General features: G+C 34.5%; 1 protein-coding gene across 1 annotated transcript in view; it reads left to right on the top strand.

The window, feature by feature from the left end:
• LOC148943312 (proliferation-associated protein 2G4) overlaps positions 1-16,802 on the top strand; it is a 52,260-nt gene that overhangs the window by 20,381 nt on the left and 15,077 nt on the right. The window contains exons 6-7 of the mRNA XM_089101891.1: positions 1,567-1,792; positions 10,205-10,335. Coding sequence (XP_088958017.1) covers positions 1,567-1,792; positions 10,205-10,335 — 357 coding nt within the window. The remainder of the gene's footprint in view (positions 1-1,566; positions 1,793-10,204; positions 10,336-16,802) is intronic.

Genomic DNA, 16,802 nt, shown 5'->3' with positions numbered 1-16,802 from the left:
GAATCTATATTGTGTATTCGTTATGCTCCCCTGTACGTTTGTACTTTCTTTTATTATAGTGAAAATTTTTATTGGAAAAAATTCAATTGTAAAAAAAGTTACTGAACTTGTGAAAAATAATAGAAAGCTTGTTATTTGATTTCTTTCTTTTTTACAGGAATTTTAACGTAAAGAAAATAAACTGGAAAACATCACGTAATTGAGTTCACAACTTAAATGGTGATATTAATATATTGTATTCACCATTAGCCCATTGGCTTAATCTCAATTTTTGTCTGGGGGCCCAATTGAACTAATGTGTTCATTTTTATTTGTTATTGCTATTTTTGTTGTAACGCATATGACAGACCGCAATCACCGTAAAAAATTTAAAAAACACCACTTTATTTACTGATGTTAATCCAACGCAATAAATATATTTCTCGCTTTGGCGACAGAACACATTTTATTGCTTGTGCTTGTCTCCGGAGCTCCACGTGGTGCTAGCCTAATTACATTGTTGAGGCTATCAAAAATAATATAGGTCGTAATTAAAATAATTATGGTTACCAATTTTTGTGGGCTGCTGACCAGCGTTGCCAACGCGGTACAATTGTACCATGTTTGGTACAATTTAGAGGTCTGGGTACAATGCGGTACATAGAGAAACTTTTTGGTTCAATCAAATTTTCTGGGATATTTAGATTCTAATTGCTCCTTTTTAACTCGGATTTCTACTCCAAGTTTTAGTATATCGGAAATTTTCGTAAAATTTCGAAAATTTACGACAAGTTTCTAACCTGGTGTACCGATAGTACAAATGAATCTCTTGCAGTGCAATTTTAGTCGGAAAACTGGTATAGTTTATATCAAATCATTGACAACATTGCTGCTGACCTTCTATTGATGGATGGTATGTATTCTGCCATCCATATGTTTTACAAACGTGCTTAGTCTTAAGACCCTCCCCTTCCCAAGTCTGAAGATTTATCTCATATCTTCCCCTATATTATCATATTGTGTGCCCCCCCCCCCGCTCCATAAATTGCCGAAACAAAAAAAGTGTATGTATTAGCGGGGTGAATTCAAGTATTACTTACCTCTTCTTTTTTCTGTAGGAGCAGTAAAAATTTAGGATTCTTTTTAGGAAATCCTATTTTGCGCATTTAGTGATTTGGAACGTTTTCATTCGTTTACTTAGACTATTTACTTCTCAAAGCGGTTGCTTGTTTGTTTTTTATTCTTTTGTAGTAGTAGTAGCTTTTACCGCGCAGTAGATAGGCCCGGACCATAACACAAAGCTCCCCCATCGCTCAATTAGATAGTTGAAATCTATGTTAGATAAAAAAAAATAAAAATTTTTTTCTTTTTTTTTTGTCATTGCAGAACAAAATCAAAATTTTTTTTTTTAATGCCTAGTTCTACTTCTATGCTAGTAAAAGATAGCTACGAATTAAATACCATAGTTTGAGAAAACGTTCTTGAGGTATTTAATTAAAATGGCGACTACATGGAAACTATAGTTCTACCCCTCAAAACCCTCCAAAAATATTAATTAGTTTGCGAATACACTTTATTTTCTGACAGGGAAGGGAGATGGAGAGCCGAACATCGATATTCAAAAAAACTGACGAGACCTACTTGTTGAAATTGAAAGCCAGCCGACAATTTTATTCCGACGTTAATGCAAAATGTGGACTAATGCCTTTCAACCTTCGGATATTTGACAGCGAGGCCAGGGCCCGTATGGGTGTTGTGGAGTGTGTTAATCACAAATTGTTGGACCCTTTCCAAGTACTTTATGAAAGGCCAAGTAAGTATTGTTGAACTTCCCTTGACAAATGATAGTTGTGAGAAAATTGGTCAAACGAATCGGAAATTTTGTTAATTTAAGGTTATTTACCATTTACCCGCGTGCTCTCTTTTTACCGTCTCTCTCGTTGGAGTACAACCCTCTATTGGAATGCTAAATTTGTCTTAGTGTTTCTTAGCGAAACCCGGAGCTTTTGATTAGTTTTAGGGGGTGTCGGTAGGCTGGTCATTAATGCCATCTACTTTTGAACAATACACAATATGGTGATAGTGTTCTTCGTAGGAAAGTTCCATTCATTCATTCATTCATTCATTTTGCCGTGTTAAACAGTTCAACAACAATTCAATACAATCAAACCATAAGCTCAGAAGCAAGGCTTGAGCGAGCCAAATATTTAAACACTTTAATAAACGAGAAGTAAGGAATGTCACGTAAAGAAAGAAACTGCTAATACGCCACAAAGAGGAAAAACAAACTAAAAGTTTGGTTTCTGATCAGACGATGTGTATTGATAACAGTGGGGGGGGGGGTAAAATACACCTCAATCAGGTTGGTGATTCCATACTTCGGCAGATGGGACCAAGCTGTGGATTAGACTGTACCGCTTTTTTCACATATCGAAATTTAGCGTTGTGAAACGGAATTGACGGTTTGTATAACGGGGAGTACATCGACTGAAGTAGTGAAATAGTTTAATTTCAGATAGAGTTTTTGGAGACTAAATCTGCGTGCCAATGATTGCCCAGTTAAATTATTTGCGAGAGGCTGTTCTGGGCCGTATTAGAGTACAGATCTAGATGGATTTAGTTTGAGTTAAGAACCGTGTTTTAGGCTTAGGTGTGTTATGTGTGTATTATGGTGTATTTGTACGGTGTATTTATATTGTAGTTTATTTATATGGTGTGTTTATGTGTGTATATGGTTTATGGTGTATTTAGAACGTGTTTCACGTCTTTTATGTGTGTTATTGGTGTGTTATGAATAATTTGAAAGAATATACACTTAGTAATGGACAAAAAATTTCACTAGGAGGAATGCTCTTTTTTCTTCACCTTTTCCTCTAAATGAGTATCTTGAAAGTAATTCAGCTTTCCATGCTTGTACCTATTTGTATTATAGGGATAAGGAAAAATGTAATGAAGGCTCTTGAAATGTTTATATCTTCTAATGAGAAAAAAGAAGTGTATGCGGGGCTAGGGTTCGAGTCCTGGTTGCACTGATTATTTGGTTTGTGACGGGAGTCAACGGTGTGACTGTAAGCTCAGCAAGAGTCGACTTAGCAGTAAATGGGTACCTGAAGAAATCTGGAGAAAAAGACGGGAAACATCGGATAATATGTCCCCAGCTTCGTATAGCATTTCGTGTTTTTTTATGTTTTAATCTTCCTCTATACAGAGGCAGGGCTGCCAACTTGCGCACTTCTCGTGTGAAATGCAATCTTTTTTTTTGTACCTCAGAGGGGAAGTGGAAGAGTGAAAATCACTCTTTTCGGGTGTTAGTTTTCATTCACTTTGAACGTCAGTAGTTGGCAACTTCGTCAGAAGTGTAATTAATTCAAGGAATAGTGTTACCAGCTTGCAAACTTTTCGTTTGAAATGCACTATTTTATGCCACAAAGGTAATTTTAAACGTCGCGATGCCATTGACCAAATCAAGGGACACCAAGCCATTCATTCTATCAAGCCGTCAGGCAATAAACTTTTAGTGCAGATTGACCCAGTTGCTGCAAAGGACTTTTTTGATGCGGTACCTAATGTTCTGAAGTGCGATGCAAAACTTCAAGAGCGGATACTCGTTGGAATAGTTAAAGGCATACCGCTAGCTTATGACGTCAGTTTGTTCGTGGGGTGTGAAGGAGTTGTAGACGCTAAGCGCATCAGGCAGTCCTTGACTGTTAAGGTATTCTTCTACGATGCTGTTGGACTTTCAAATGCACTTTGTCTCGGACTTAAGGTAGAATATGAAATTTCCCGAGCATTTGATTGCCCCCGTCCTCCTTGTTGCTGTTATAAGTGTCAATCACCTGATCATATGAAGGCCAATCGCACCAGCCCTCCCCGCTGTTCTCGCTGCAGCGGTATGCATTTATTGAAAAAAGATGCACCATGTTTGGCCGAACCGAAGTGTGCGCTATGTGGTTAAGGCCATGTTGCATTCAGTCTAAGGTGCCGCGTAATTCGTAGTACCACAGCTAAGCGTGCCTCTAAAAAGAAATGACTGGAACAGTAAAGATTTCTGTGTTTTCTCTGAACATAAATGGCACAAAAGACAAAGATTATTCAATAAATCAGAAAATGATCGATACTTCGTGTTGCTACAGGAACATCTTTTGCCGGCTGTAAGTGTCAGCTCACTAAACAGAAGTGATGAATATGTAGTTTATACAACCAGTGCCAGACGGACGAGGGGCAGACCTTCCGGAGGGCTTACATGTATTGTGAGGAATAGACCTTCGTGCTTCTCTCCGCAGTATATAAACTCTTGTGATAATGTTATTGCCCTTTGAATTGCAGATCTAGTGATTATCTATACTTACCTACCTAATGATAAAAAAACAGTTTTGTCATTTAATAAATTTACAAAAACTGTGTCTTCTCTGAAGAATTTCCTTCGGAGTATTGAAAGTCAAAGCTATAAGTGGATCATAGTTGGGAGACCTAAATTGTAACATAAATAGAGAGTCAACTCGGTCTGACCTTGTGCTTCAGTCTTTGCCAGACGGATATCAGATAGTAGCTAAGAGTGCTGAATTTACGTATTTGTATAATAGTGCAAGTGAGTCAGATATAGACCACTGTGTTTGCTCGGTTGGTGGGATATGCTCGAGTGTCGAGGTTCATGATAAAGAAAGAGATTATGATCACCTCCCCCTCTCTTTTACCGTCTCTGTTTCGCATTCTACTGGCCTGAATCAGTGTGAATCTTCTGTACGGGGCACGAAATGGTATAATAAGCATGAATGGAATAAAGCTAACTGGACATTATATATCTGTACTTTGGCAACTCTGCTCTCATCTGTGACAGTTCCTTACCATTTACTTTGTACCAGTGTCCTCTCGCCTAATGCCCGATCACAACTCAATTTTTACTATTCTCAGATAATTGCCTGCCTCAAACAAGCCGGGCCCATTGCTGTCCTTGTTTCACGTATTCGTTCGAAAACTAGAAGTTCTTTATGGAAAGAGGACCCTCAGTTAAAAATTTTGAAAAATCGGGCAAAAATGTGGCTTCGGACACGGAATGCGTGTGGCCGCCCCACTTCGGGTCATGTATATAATATTAAAAAAAAAACCAAATCTGAATTCAAATCTTACTTGCGAAGCGTCCGATATAAGGGTAAGGAATTTCCGAAAAGTCCTCGGCAATGGAGTGAAGTGTTGAATTTTAGTAAGCTAAACCCGACTGTTTCGTCCAGTTTTATTCCTTGTGATTCTTGGGTTAGTAATTGCTTGACAATTTTCAGTACAGTAAATTATGCAGTCCATTCCAGGTTTTGTAGATTGCTCGATTCAGTTATTCCGCGTAGACTACGCCAGAAAGATATTATCCCTATTAGTGCTGAGTCTGTTGTGAAAAGCATTAAAAAACTAAAATCTAAGTCTGTTGATTTGGATGGAGTTTGTGTTGAACATGTAAGAATCGATTCTCCCGAGTTGATTAACTATCTGCAACTACTTTTTCAGATGTGTGTTTGTAGCTCACTAGTGCCTGATTCTTTCCTGTGTGGTACTGTTACCTCTGTTCTGAAGCGAGGGAAGGATCCGCTTAATTGTGGATTCTACCGCCCTATCACTTTAGCGTGTAATTTAAGCAAACTATTTGAATATGTATTGCTCCCATTTATTCAAGATAAGGTGGATTATGACCCAAATCAGTTCGGTTATTAGTCACGCATAGGATGCCAGCATGCTCACCGTATACTTGTAAAAGTGTTACAAGAAGCACAACGTTTAAAAACGGAAGTTCACTTTTGTGCGTTAGACCTATCTAAAGCTTTCAATACTGTTTTTCACTCTCAGGCATGGTTTTCTCTGGCACGTTTGGGTATGAATTCAGTTATTTGTGTACTTCGTTTTTGGCACCAGAACTCATTTATTCAGTTGAGGCAGGGTTCGCGGGCCTTTTGCAAAATCCCAGTTAGATCTGGGGTCCGTCAGGGTAGTGTGCTTTCACCTCATATTTTTAAAGCTTGTTTATTGAGTGTTCTTAATATGATACCGCTTTCTTACTCTTCAGGGTTGTCAAACGTCTCCTATATTGCATATGCGGATGATCTTTTGCTTGTTAGCAGGTCAAAGTTTACATTAATAAAGTCTGTGCTACTTGTATTGCGGCTGTATGGGGAAATTGGATTAAGCCTCAACGCTTATAAATGCGTATATTTAGTGTTTAATTCAAAATCTTCAGCAACGCTGCTTAATCGTGGTGCATTTTCTGTAAAAAGTGTTGAATCTTCCCGATGACTTGGGATCAATCTTTGCAAATCGCTTACTTCATTTCGTTTCCGGGCCTTGAGTGATATTAAAGATAAGCTGAAACTGGGGTACGCCAAAATTGTCCCCAACAGGGGAAGATATAACAGAAAAGCATTGCCTAGATTGTCCTTAAATTTCTGTGATCATGCAGTTTGTTCCCAGCTGCCCATCACATCCTGTTTCGGCTAGAGGATATTAGCAATATTAGAAATATGTATTTTAGATCTTGAAAGTTTTTATTGTATCTACCTCGCAGATACAGCAATAGAAAGATGATGTGAATTTTTGGCACTCCAGATATTTTAAATTGTTTTGTCAGACAAAGTAGCCGTCTTCAAGAGAACATTTATGCTACTTTGGGTGTTAACCACCCACTTATCCGGGTAGCCACAGCGCATTGAGTGTAATATTTTTTTTTTGTGTTGTTGTTAAATGTATCTTTGTGTTTTTTTTGTTTGTTTGTTTGTTTGTTTGTTTGTTTTTTTTTGTTTTTTTTTTTCTTCTTTTTTTTTCTCTTTTCTTGTGTTACTCCACTTCATTTTCTGTATAGTGGGTCAAAAATAAATTATGAAATTATTATTATTATTAATGCGCAAGCAGCGGCAACCGTACACATGCAAGTTTTTGACTTGTACTCTTTTTGAGCAAAAATTACTCTTTTTAGCAAAAATTACTCTTTTTGAGCAAAAATTACTCTTTTTGAACGTCAGTAGTTAGCAACCATGCGCAGAGGCCCTGATGAATCAGTGTCTTTTTTCTGGACCGCCTTCCTTCCCGTTCTTTTGGTCATGCATTTGTTTTTCTGGTTAGTGTATGCAGTTGAAAAAAAGTGTTAAGATCAGCTCAATAGATGTTCCAAAAGTTTCTAATGCATTAAAAATATAGCAGAGCCGCGGTTATCCGAGCCCCGACTAACCGATTCTCGGTCTAACCGAGGTATTCTACTTGCATAAATGCATATCCTGATAAAGTATTATGCCAGTTATTTTATTGCTTTGCTAATTACCAATAAATAAAATCTATACAATACTGTATTTAAATATAAATCTAATATACTGTGTACGAAAATAATTTCGAGGGAGATATTCTAAAATGCATAAAAAGCGAATTTTTATGTAATAATTTTTCAATTTCAAGTCCAAGTTATTCAGATCAATATTGATCTTCTGACGACCTTCATCGCAATTTTTTTTTTTAGAAGAATGGTATGTATAGTTATCGTGAACGCTAAAGAGTAAATAATTGTCCTTTTTCATTTATCGTCATATTATTATGCTTATCCAGCGTCGTCATCTGCATATTTTTCCCTCATATTGGACATGTGTCGTACGCAAAGAGCAACCCGTTCCATCCAACGCTTTTGATTGAAATTATGGCACAGTATTCCACTTTAGATAAAGTATTTTTTTCAAATTCCACAAGTCAAATATATGAGAAAAATCTTATTCCTACTATTAAAAATAAATAGTTTTTAGGAGGATTCTCTATATTTCATGTAGTGTACAGTGCCTTTCTTTTTTTTTTTTTTCAAAGTAGGTTTTTTTGTCAATGTGTTGCTTTTCAATAATTAGTGATAGTATTTGTAGTCCCTGGAGTTCTCCAGGGACTACATTTAGGCCCTATGGATCATTGATCAGTCCCTGGAGTTGTGTTTTATTTGTGTGTTTATATTGGATAAAGTCAAAGTTCAAAAGTTCAAATAATTGCTTCCGCAATCTTAATAATCGTAATCCTGAGTCGTAGATCAGGGTCGTCCGGAATTGGCATTGTGATCTAGAATCGTACCAAATTTTCACTCTTAGGTTAATAATTGAGAAGTGCCTGAGTTGTCAGACACCTCTGGTCCTCATTTTTATAGATTATGACCAAGTGTTCGATTCTGTTGATAGAAGAGCTTTAGTAAAAATTATATCCTTGTAAGGTATACCAGACAAATACATCAAAGTGATTGGTGCTATGTACGAGAATAACGCTGCTGCGGTTAAGGTAGGAAATGAGGTAAGCAGCTGGTTTTCTGTTAAATCAGGAGTTAAGCAGGGTTGTGTTCTATCCCCCTTTATATGGGTTATTTTGATGGACTTTGTCTTAAGGAGCACAGGAAAGGCAATGGGAGACCACGGAATCAAATGGGGAGGAAAAGTTTCCTGGACTTAGATTATGCTGATGATTTAAGCATCCTAGATGAAATAGGTTTGAAAATTAATGTTAAGATGACTAAGTCACTAAGGCTAGGAATAAGTGAAGATAAAAAGGTGACGTTGGGTAATAAAAAGATTAATCAGGTGGGCAGCTTCACTTACCTTGGTAGTATTATTAGTAAAGATTGAGGGAGCAGTGAAGATGTTAAAAGTAGTATAGCCAAGGCTCAGGGTGTTTTTTCACAGTTAAAAAAGGTTTGGAAGAAATGGAAGATAATTCTGCAAACCGAAATTAGAGTATTAGAAGCTACAGTAATGACAGTGGTCAAATATGGCTCTGAAGTATGGGCGCTCCGAAAAGCGGATGAAGATTTGCTAGATGTTTTCTGGAGAAGTTGCTTAAGGATAGTTCTGGGTACCCGGCTGACTGACCGTATTTCAAACAATAGGCTGTACGAAAAATGTGGTTCAATACGGCTCTCTATGGCTATAATGAAAGAAAGGTTGAGGTGGCTAGGGCACGTTGTGCGGATGTAGGATGACAGATTGCCGAAGATTGTTCTTTTTGGCCAACCGTCTAAGTCTAAACGGAAAGCCGGTCGTCCTCGTCTGGTGTGGGAGGATGTCATAAAGAAAGATTTAAAGCAAATGGGAACTTCGTGGGAGGGTGTAAAAAGGGAGGCTTTGAATAGATTGGAGATGGAGGAGGAACGTGCGTAGCTGTGTTGGCCTCAGGTGGCTTGGTGCTGCGGTGAGCTGTTAGTAGTAGTAGTAGTAATCCGTATCTCTTGATCGGGAATCGTAATAATCATTTCTGGAAACGTAGATTAGGGTCATCCAGAATCGCAACAATCGTTTCCGAATCCGTATTGTAATTGGGAATCGTAGTCCGGAATCGTAATAATCGTATTTGAAATCCATATCGCAATCCTTAATTCATAATCCGGAATAGTAATAATCGTTTCTGGGATCACAGAAAGACCACTTTCGGAAAAGAGCGTAACCACTTTGTACTATAGTGAACATTAGTAATGCTGTGGCATAGGTAAATGGCACGACCGCATTTTCGACAATAATAAATACGAGTTTTAGGCAAAGGATAATATTTATCTATCGATATAATTCATAGTATCCATGCCATTCATAGGTTTCGATACTTTCAATAGTATTGATACAACTATGCAATAACAAGTCTTATCGATTAAGGTGCTGTTGTATTTGGTATTGGGCAAATTAAATATTGATTAATTAAATGAGTTATATTAAATAATAAAAATATTGCCCGAGAAGTCATTATTTACCTTAGTAAAGGCTTTGGAACGGGGGAGGGTTATTCAAGGTCGCTATTTCGGGACTTGCCCTGTATGGGGTATAAAAAAAATCTGGGGGGGGGGGCGTATAAGTGCAAACTCGTCGCTGTTATTTGACGAAATATATAATTTTAGGTGTTACACCTAAAGCTTGTACCTTAAATTTTTCACACTTCCATGATGATCTGCTAAGCTGCTAAGCTGTTCTCAAAAGAGGAAGAATCATTTCCGCTTAATTGAGAGTTAGAGTAATACTTTATGGAGCTATGATTTTCAACACTCATGTAGCAAAAAAATTGTTTTTAGATAAACTTGTTCCGACGCTAAATTTGCTAGCTCAAAAGCTAAAACAAACGATGTAAAAAATCCATTTTTATTGGAAGCCCAGTGAGGACGTAATTTCTTTCAATTGTTTTCCGTCAGTTACTCGTAATAATTTTGTTTTTTTTATTTTTTATGTTTTTTCAATTTTGCATTTGTCCTCTTCAGATGAGGTTGTTGCCCAGTTCAAAGCAACGGTGTTACTAATGCCCAATGGCCCTTTAAGGATCACTGGTGGGTATCCTGTTGACGGGGATATTTATCAATCAGAGCATAAAATTGAAGATGAAGAGATCACGGTAATTATTATAACAATCTTTTGGTAATTATTATTTGAAGCAATTATTTGAAGCAAACGAAAGATAAAATTATCTTCGTTGATATTTGTTGACGTTGTGTGGGAGGGGTTGGGGGCAAATAGTGGAAACTAGTGCTAGTTTGAGAAAACACAAATGACATCTTTCGTTTCTGCTATTTCGTTCTTGCTCATATCCTACCTTAAACTGATCCATACTTGTCTTTTCAGGAAACTTAAAGCGTAGGGGAGGGCAAATAAATGAGACAAAGAATAAAAGGATATTATAAATGAAAAATAAAATCAAATAGGTGAGAAAAACAAGGATTTTGTCACTCAGTGGTAAAATATGAAGACGAAAACAAGCAAATATTTCGACAAAAACCTCTGCCAAGTCGACCTAACTGCTAAAAAAAACAAAAAAAAAAAAAAAATCTAACCTTCAGAAGTGAACTCTACAAGAAGAGAAAAGATTTTTGCTTGTTTTTCGTCTTCATATTCTGTTACTGGCTGACAAAATTCTCGTTTTTCTCACCTACTTGATTTTATTTTTATTATATTTTTTTTTCTTTGTTTCATACGTCATGTATTAATAACCAGTCAGCTTAATTTCAACTAGCCTTCTTGACCTACCAACATTTTCCCAAGCCAACCTAGTCCAGCTTTGTGCTGACTGGTTTTTGACTTTAATAATTCTTCAAAAAAAAAAAAAAAAAATGCTAATTGGCTATTTCTTTTTCAGAAAAATCTCAGATATAATCCTTTAAAATTGCTGATTAATTATAGAGTTTTTCCTGTAAACTATATATGTTGAATTCTAAAATGCTTTTTTTGGGGGGGAAAGGTAGTTTCTTTCTGAAAAAAAAGTTTTTGAAGGAAAGTGCAATGTCATAAGGGATAAGGCATAGGCACAAGGAGTATAGGGGGAGCCACACCTCTAATATATAGCCTAAAAGAATGTTCTTGATCTTGATTCTTGCTGCTAGGAACTAATGCATTTACGTACAATATCTTTTGCATAGTGTTATCAGCATTTCTGTCTCGAAATTAGTCCTCTTCAATATTCTACAATCTCTTCGATTGGATTGCTTACTTTAATTTTTTTATTAATTTTAATTTGATTAATTTTTTTAATTATTGATTTATTAATTTTTATAGATTATTTTTTTTAATGTATCAGTATTCTTTTGTTTTGCGAGGATTACCAAATCAGATGTTGATCAACGTCAATTCTTTTGTCAACGTCTATTCATCGTTAATTTTTTTGTTTTGCGAGGATTACCTAATCAGACGCTTATCAAACAAACTGTTTTGTTAACGGTTTATAAACAATATAACGATTTGTAACGATTTATGAACAATACCCTAAAACTCGTGTTTTAGCCAAAACGCAATTAACTGAATGGCAGTCTGTGTTGGGACATCGATTGCTTAAGTACTCTTTAGTGTTATCAGCATTTCTATCTAGAAATTAGTCCTCTTCAATATTCTACAATCTCGTTGATTGGATTGCTTACTTAAATTTTTTTATTAATTTTAATTTGATTAATTTTCTTAATTATTGATTTATTAATTTTTTTAGATTAATTTTTTTTTTAATGTATCAGTATTCATTTGTTTTGCGAGGATTACCTAATCAGACGCCTATCAAACAAACTGTTTTGTTAACGATTTTTAAACAATATAACGATTTGTAACGATTTATGAACAATATCCTAAAACTCGTGTTTTAGCCAAAACGCAATTAACTGAATGGCAGTCCGTGTTGGGACATCGATTGCTTAAGTACTCTTTTAAGTTTCAGATGTTTTTTAGTTATGTTGTTGAGTTTTTGTTTTAACAGTAATTGAAATTTATTGGTATCAGTTTACAAATTCCTAGATCTTCGTAACGATTTATAACGATTTATGAATAATATCCTAAAACTCGTGTTTTAGCCAAAACGCAATTAACTGAATGGCAGTCCGTGTTGGGACATCGATTGCTTAAGTACTCTTTTAAGTTTCAGATGTTTTTTAGTTGTTGTTGAGTTTTTGTTTTAACAGTAATTGAAATTTATTGGTATCAGTTTACAAATTCCTAGATCTTCGTAACGATTTATAACGATTTATGAATAATATCCTAAAACTCGTGTTTTAGCCAAAACGCAATTAACTGAATGGCAGTCTGTGTTGGGACATCGATTGCTCAAGTACTCTTTAGTGTTATCAGCATTTCTATCTAGAAATTAGTCCTCTTCAATATTCTATAATCTCTTTGATTGGATTGCTTACTTTAATTTTTTTATTAATTTTAATTTGATTAATTTTCTTAATTATTGATTTATTAATTTTTTTAGATTAATTTTTTTTAATGTATCAGTATTCTTTTGTTTTGCGAGGATTACCAAATCAGATGTTGATCAACGTCAATTCTTTTGTCAACGTCTATTCATTGTTTATTCTTTTGTTTTGCGAGGATTACCTAATCAGACGCATATCAAACAAACTGTTTTGTTAACGGTTTATAAACAATATAACGATTTGTAACGATTTATGAACAATACCCTAAAACTCGTGTTTTAGCCAAAACGCAATTAACTGAATGGCAGTCCGTGTTGGGACGTCGATTGCTTAAGTACTCTTTTAAGCTTCAGATGTTTTTTAGTTGTTGTTGAGTTTTGTTTTAACAGTAATTGAAATTTATTGGTATCAGTTTATAAATTCCTAGATCTTCCTTGATGGGTATTTGGGCACGTTTCCTCTCAGAAGGTCATTAGATGGATTAAGTATAGGGGCGGAACGGTTAAAATACCATTGGGGAAGCCAAGATTTCTACCTCCCCCCGCCCCCTAAACATAACATTTGTATCCGTTCCTAGTGACATCGGTCTACAAAAACAAAACTGATGAAAGCTGATGACGGCCACTGTATATGTGCTATGCCTAGGTCATTGCTAATAAGGGCGGATTCAACAAAAAGTATATTGTGGCTAGGATTTTCAAAAATATGGCTGCCTATTTGATTTGATTCTGCACTAGGCATCCTTATTAGCTAAATAATGTTTCCTAAAATAGGGACTTGGGGGAATATACACTAAATGCTCTATACACAAATTTAATTAAAAATGATCTTACAAGATTTTTTATAAAACCAATAAACATTAACACAGAACCGGTCACAAAAAGACCTTTGACGTTAGCTGCCAAAAAGGCTGGATTAGCAATAAGAACTGGTTTTTAAATTATTTTTCTTTCCTCTCATTGAATCACCTTGTTATACCTCACTTTTTATCTGTCCTGGTTGAACTTTGCTGAAGTAAGGATGCCAGGACTGCTTTGAAATTTTTTTAATTTGTTGGTTTATATTGGTCGCATGTTGTTGTGAGTCTTTTTTCTTTTATATATTTTTGTCTTGGAAAAAGATTTCCATATTGTTCTTCGTGCTTTTGTTGTTTACTTATTACGTCATATTTGGTTATAGCCTATATACGATTATAACGTCATTCATCAAGCTTGTACACGAAAATGCAGTTTTTTTGTGTCAAAATTGATATATTTGAAAAACTATTTTATTTTTAATTACAAAAGGCACTAGATGTAGCAATTTCTTTTAAAATGAGCAGTTATACAGCTCTATATGATTTTCCAGTACCTATCTAGCTGAGGTGAAAAAAAAACCCGGAAAGAACAAAAGATGCTTTATGTGGAGAATAAGGCGGTTCTAATAGTGTACTTCTTGTTTTGATCTGACTCTATTTTTAGGAGTTATGGGTTACTTTAGTTTTTACTATGGGGTGTGATCGTTTCTTACTAGGTTGCTAGCTACCGCTGCAACCCGGATAATGCCACGAAAAAAAATTCTTGAATATTAGAGGGAGAATGCAGAAAAAAACCTTGTAAGAAAATACCCCCCGCCCCCCAATTGAAGCTCTGGTATTCATTGATGCAAGAAAATTTTTTCAAAGCCCGTATTTCAACTTTTGGTTGATATGGATTGAGGATTGCCTCAGTAGTTAAACAATATACTTTATGTACTTTTTATCCCCAACAAAGGATTGAGATTTTTTGTACTAAATTTAGGAAGCCTGCCGATGTGACTGCGAGAGGAATGTAGACACATCATCAAACCTATAATTACTTTCTTATTATTAGTTGCTGTAGCGCATTGGCTAGTGAGCTCTCCTCCTGACAAGGAAGATAGAAGTTCGAGTCGTTCTACAGTAACAATTTCCCAGATAAAGGAAAATTAAGACACAATAATTAATAGTAGCATTATTTTCATTTGATACATTTCCATAAAATCACGTGCCGAGTAGTTAGAACCTAGGAAAAAACAAAACTAGTTTTAAAAATATCAGGTATTTTTCTAGTTTTCATTAAAAAATTAAAATGATTGCTGAGACACCATTAATATTTTGCAGTTTACATAATAACCTTAGCAATCCTGAACTGAAAACCGAAATAAAACAAAATGAATATTTTTTCTGAAGTGGAGGCCATGGATAAAATTGCCGAGGATCTGGAAGATGCAGCTAGACGGCATAATAGTAAAATATTGTGCTGGCATGTTAACAAATTGATAGCGAGTAGTCAGTGCGGACTTGGCCGAGTTAAAGATAGGAATGGGACCGCAATTAGCGATAAGGAAAAAACTAACCGAGTTACCTGCTTAACCTGCTTAACCGAGTTAGAGTTGAAGGAAGAGATATAGAGGAAAATAAAAAATTTTGAACGAAGATTTGTTTTGTGAGGAGGATTTAGTGACTGTACTAAAAGGACTAAAAAATGATAAGGCATTATTATTTTAAAATAATAATTAAATTATTAAATAATAATTTTACATTAGTTTTACAAGCTCATGATTAAGTGAATCAATACATTAGGCTAAATATTAATTTTACATTAGTTTTACAAGCTAATGTTGAATTGAGTCAATAAATTAGGCTAGATATTAGTTTTACATTAGGTTTGCAAGCTAATGTTGAAGTAAATCAATAAATTAGGCTAAACATTAATTTACATTAGTTTTACAAGCTAATGTTGAAGTGAATCAATACATTAGGCTAGATGTTAGTTTTACATTAGTTTTTCAAGCTAATGTTGAAGTGAATCAGTTGAAATCAATAAATCAGGCTAGATATTAGTTTTACATTAGTTTTGCAAGCTAATGTTGAATTTAATCAATAAATCAGGCTAGATATTAGTTTTACATTAGGTTTGCAAGCTAATGTTGAAGTAAATCAATAAATTAGGCTAAACAATAATTTTACATTAGTTTTACAAGCTAATGTTGAAGTGAATCAATACATTAGGCTAGATGTTAGTTTTACATTAGTTTTTCAAGCTATTGTTGAAGTGAATCAGTTGAAATCAATACATTAGGCTAGATATTAGTTTTACATTAGTTTTACAAGCTAATGTTGAATTTAATCAATAAATCAGGCTAGATAATAGTTTTACATTAGGTTTGCAAGCTAATGTTGAAGTAAATCAATAAATTAGGCTAAACATTAATTTTACATTAGTTTTACAAGCTAATGTTGAAGTGAATCAATACATTAGGCTAGATGTTAGTTTTACATTAGTTTTTCAAGCTAATGTTGAAGTGAATCAGTTGAAATCGATACATCAGGCTAGGTATTAGTTTTACAGTAGGTTTGCAAGCTAATGTTGAATTTAATCAATAAATCAGGCTATGTATTATTTTTACATTAGTTTTACAAGCTAATTTTGAATTTAATCCCTACCTAATTGTTTGTATTAGTTTTACATTCTGTCTACACTATAAAATTGAAGTTATTACATAAATAAGGATAGGTTTTATATGTAAAGTAGTTTTAATAGCTCATTTTGACTTTAATAAAAAATTAAGGGGAGATCTTATTGTTAAAGTCGTTTTACAAGCTAATGTTGAATTTAACCAATAAATCAGGCTAAACAATAATTTTACATTAGTTTTACAAGCTAATGTTGAAGTGAATTAATACATTAGGCTAGATTTTAGTTTTACATTAGTTTTTCAATCTATTGTTGAAGTGAATCAATAAATTAGGCTAAACATTAATTTTACATTAGTTTTACAAGCTAATGTTGAAGTGAATCAATACATTAGGCTAGATGTTAGTTTTACATTAGTTTTGAATTTAATCAATAAATCAGGCTAGATATTAGTTTTACATTAGGTTTGCAAGCTAATGTTGAATTTAATCAATAAATCAGGCTAGATATTAGTTTTACATTAGTTTTACAAGCTAATGTTGAATTTAATCAATAAATCAGGCTAGATATTAGTTTTACAATAGGTTTTCAAGCTAATGTTGAATTTAATCAATAAATCAGGATATATAATAGTATTACAGTAGTTTTTCAATCTACTTTTGAATATAATCAATAAATCAGGATATATATTAGTTTTACATTATTTTTTCAATCTAATGTTGAATTTCATAAATAAATCAGTATAGATATTAGATTTACATTAGTTCTTCAAG

Source organism: Artemia sp. Qi Xiang Cuo, chromosome 15 (genome assembly GCF_049724085.1).
Source record: "Artemia sp. Qi Xiang Cuo chromosome 15, ASM4972408v1, whole genome shotgun sequence".
In the NCBI taxonomy this organism is placed as follows: domain Eukaryota; kingdom Metazoa; phylum Arthropoda; class Branchiopoda; order Anostraca; family Artemiidae; genus Artemia; species Artemia sp. Qi Xiang Cuo.
The sequence above is the reverse complement of the archived record's forward strand: the minus strand, read 5'-3'. Positions and strand labels throughout refer to the sequence as shown.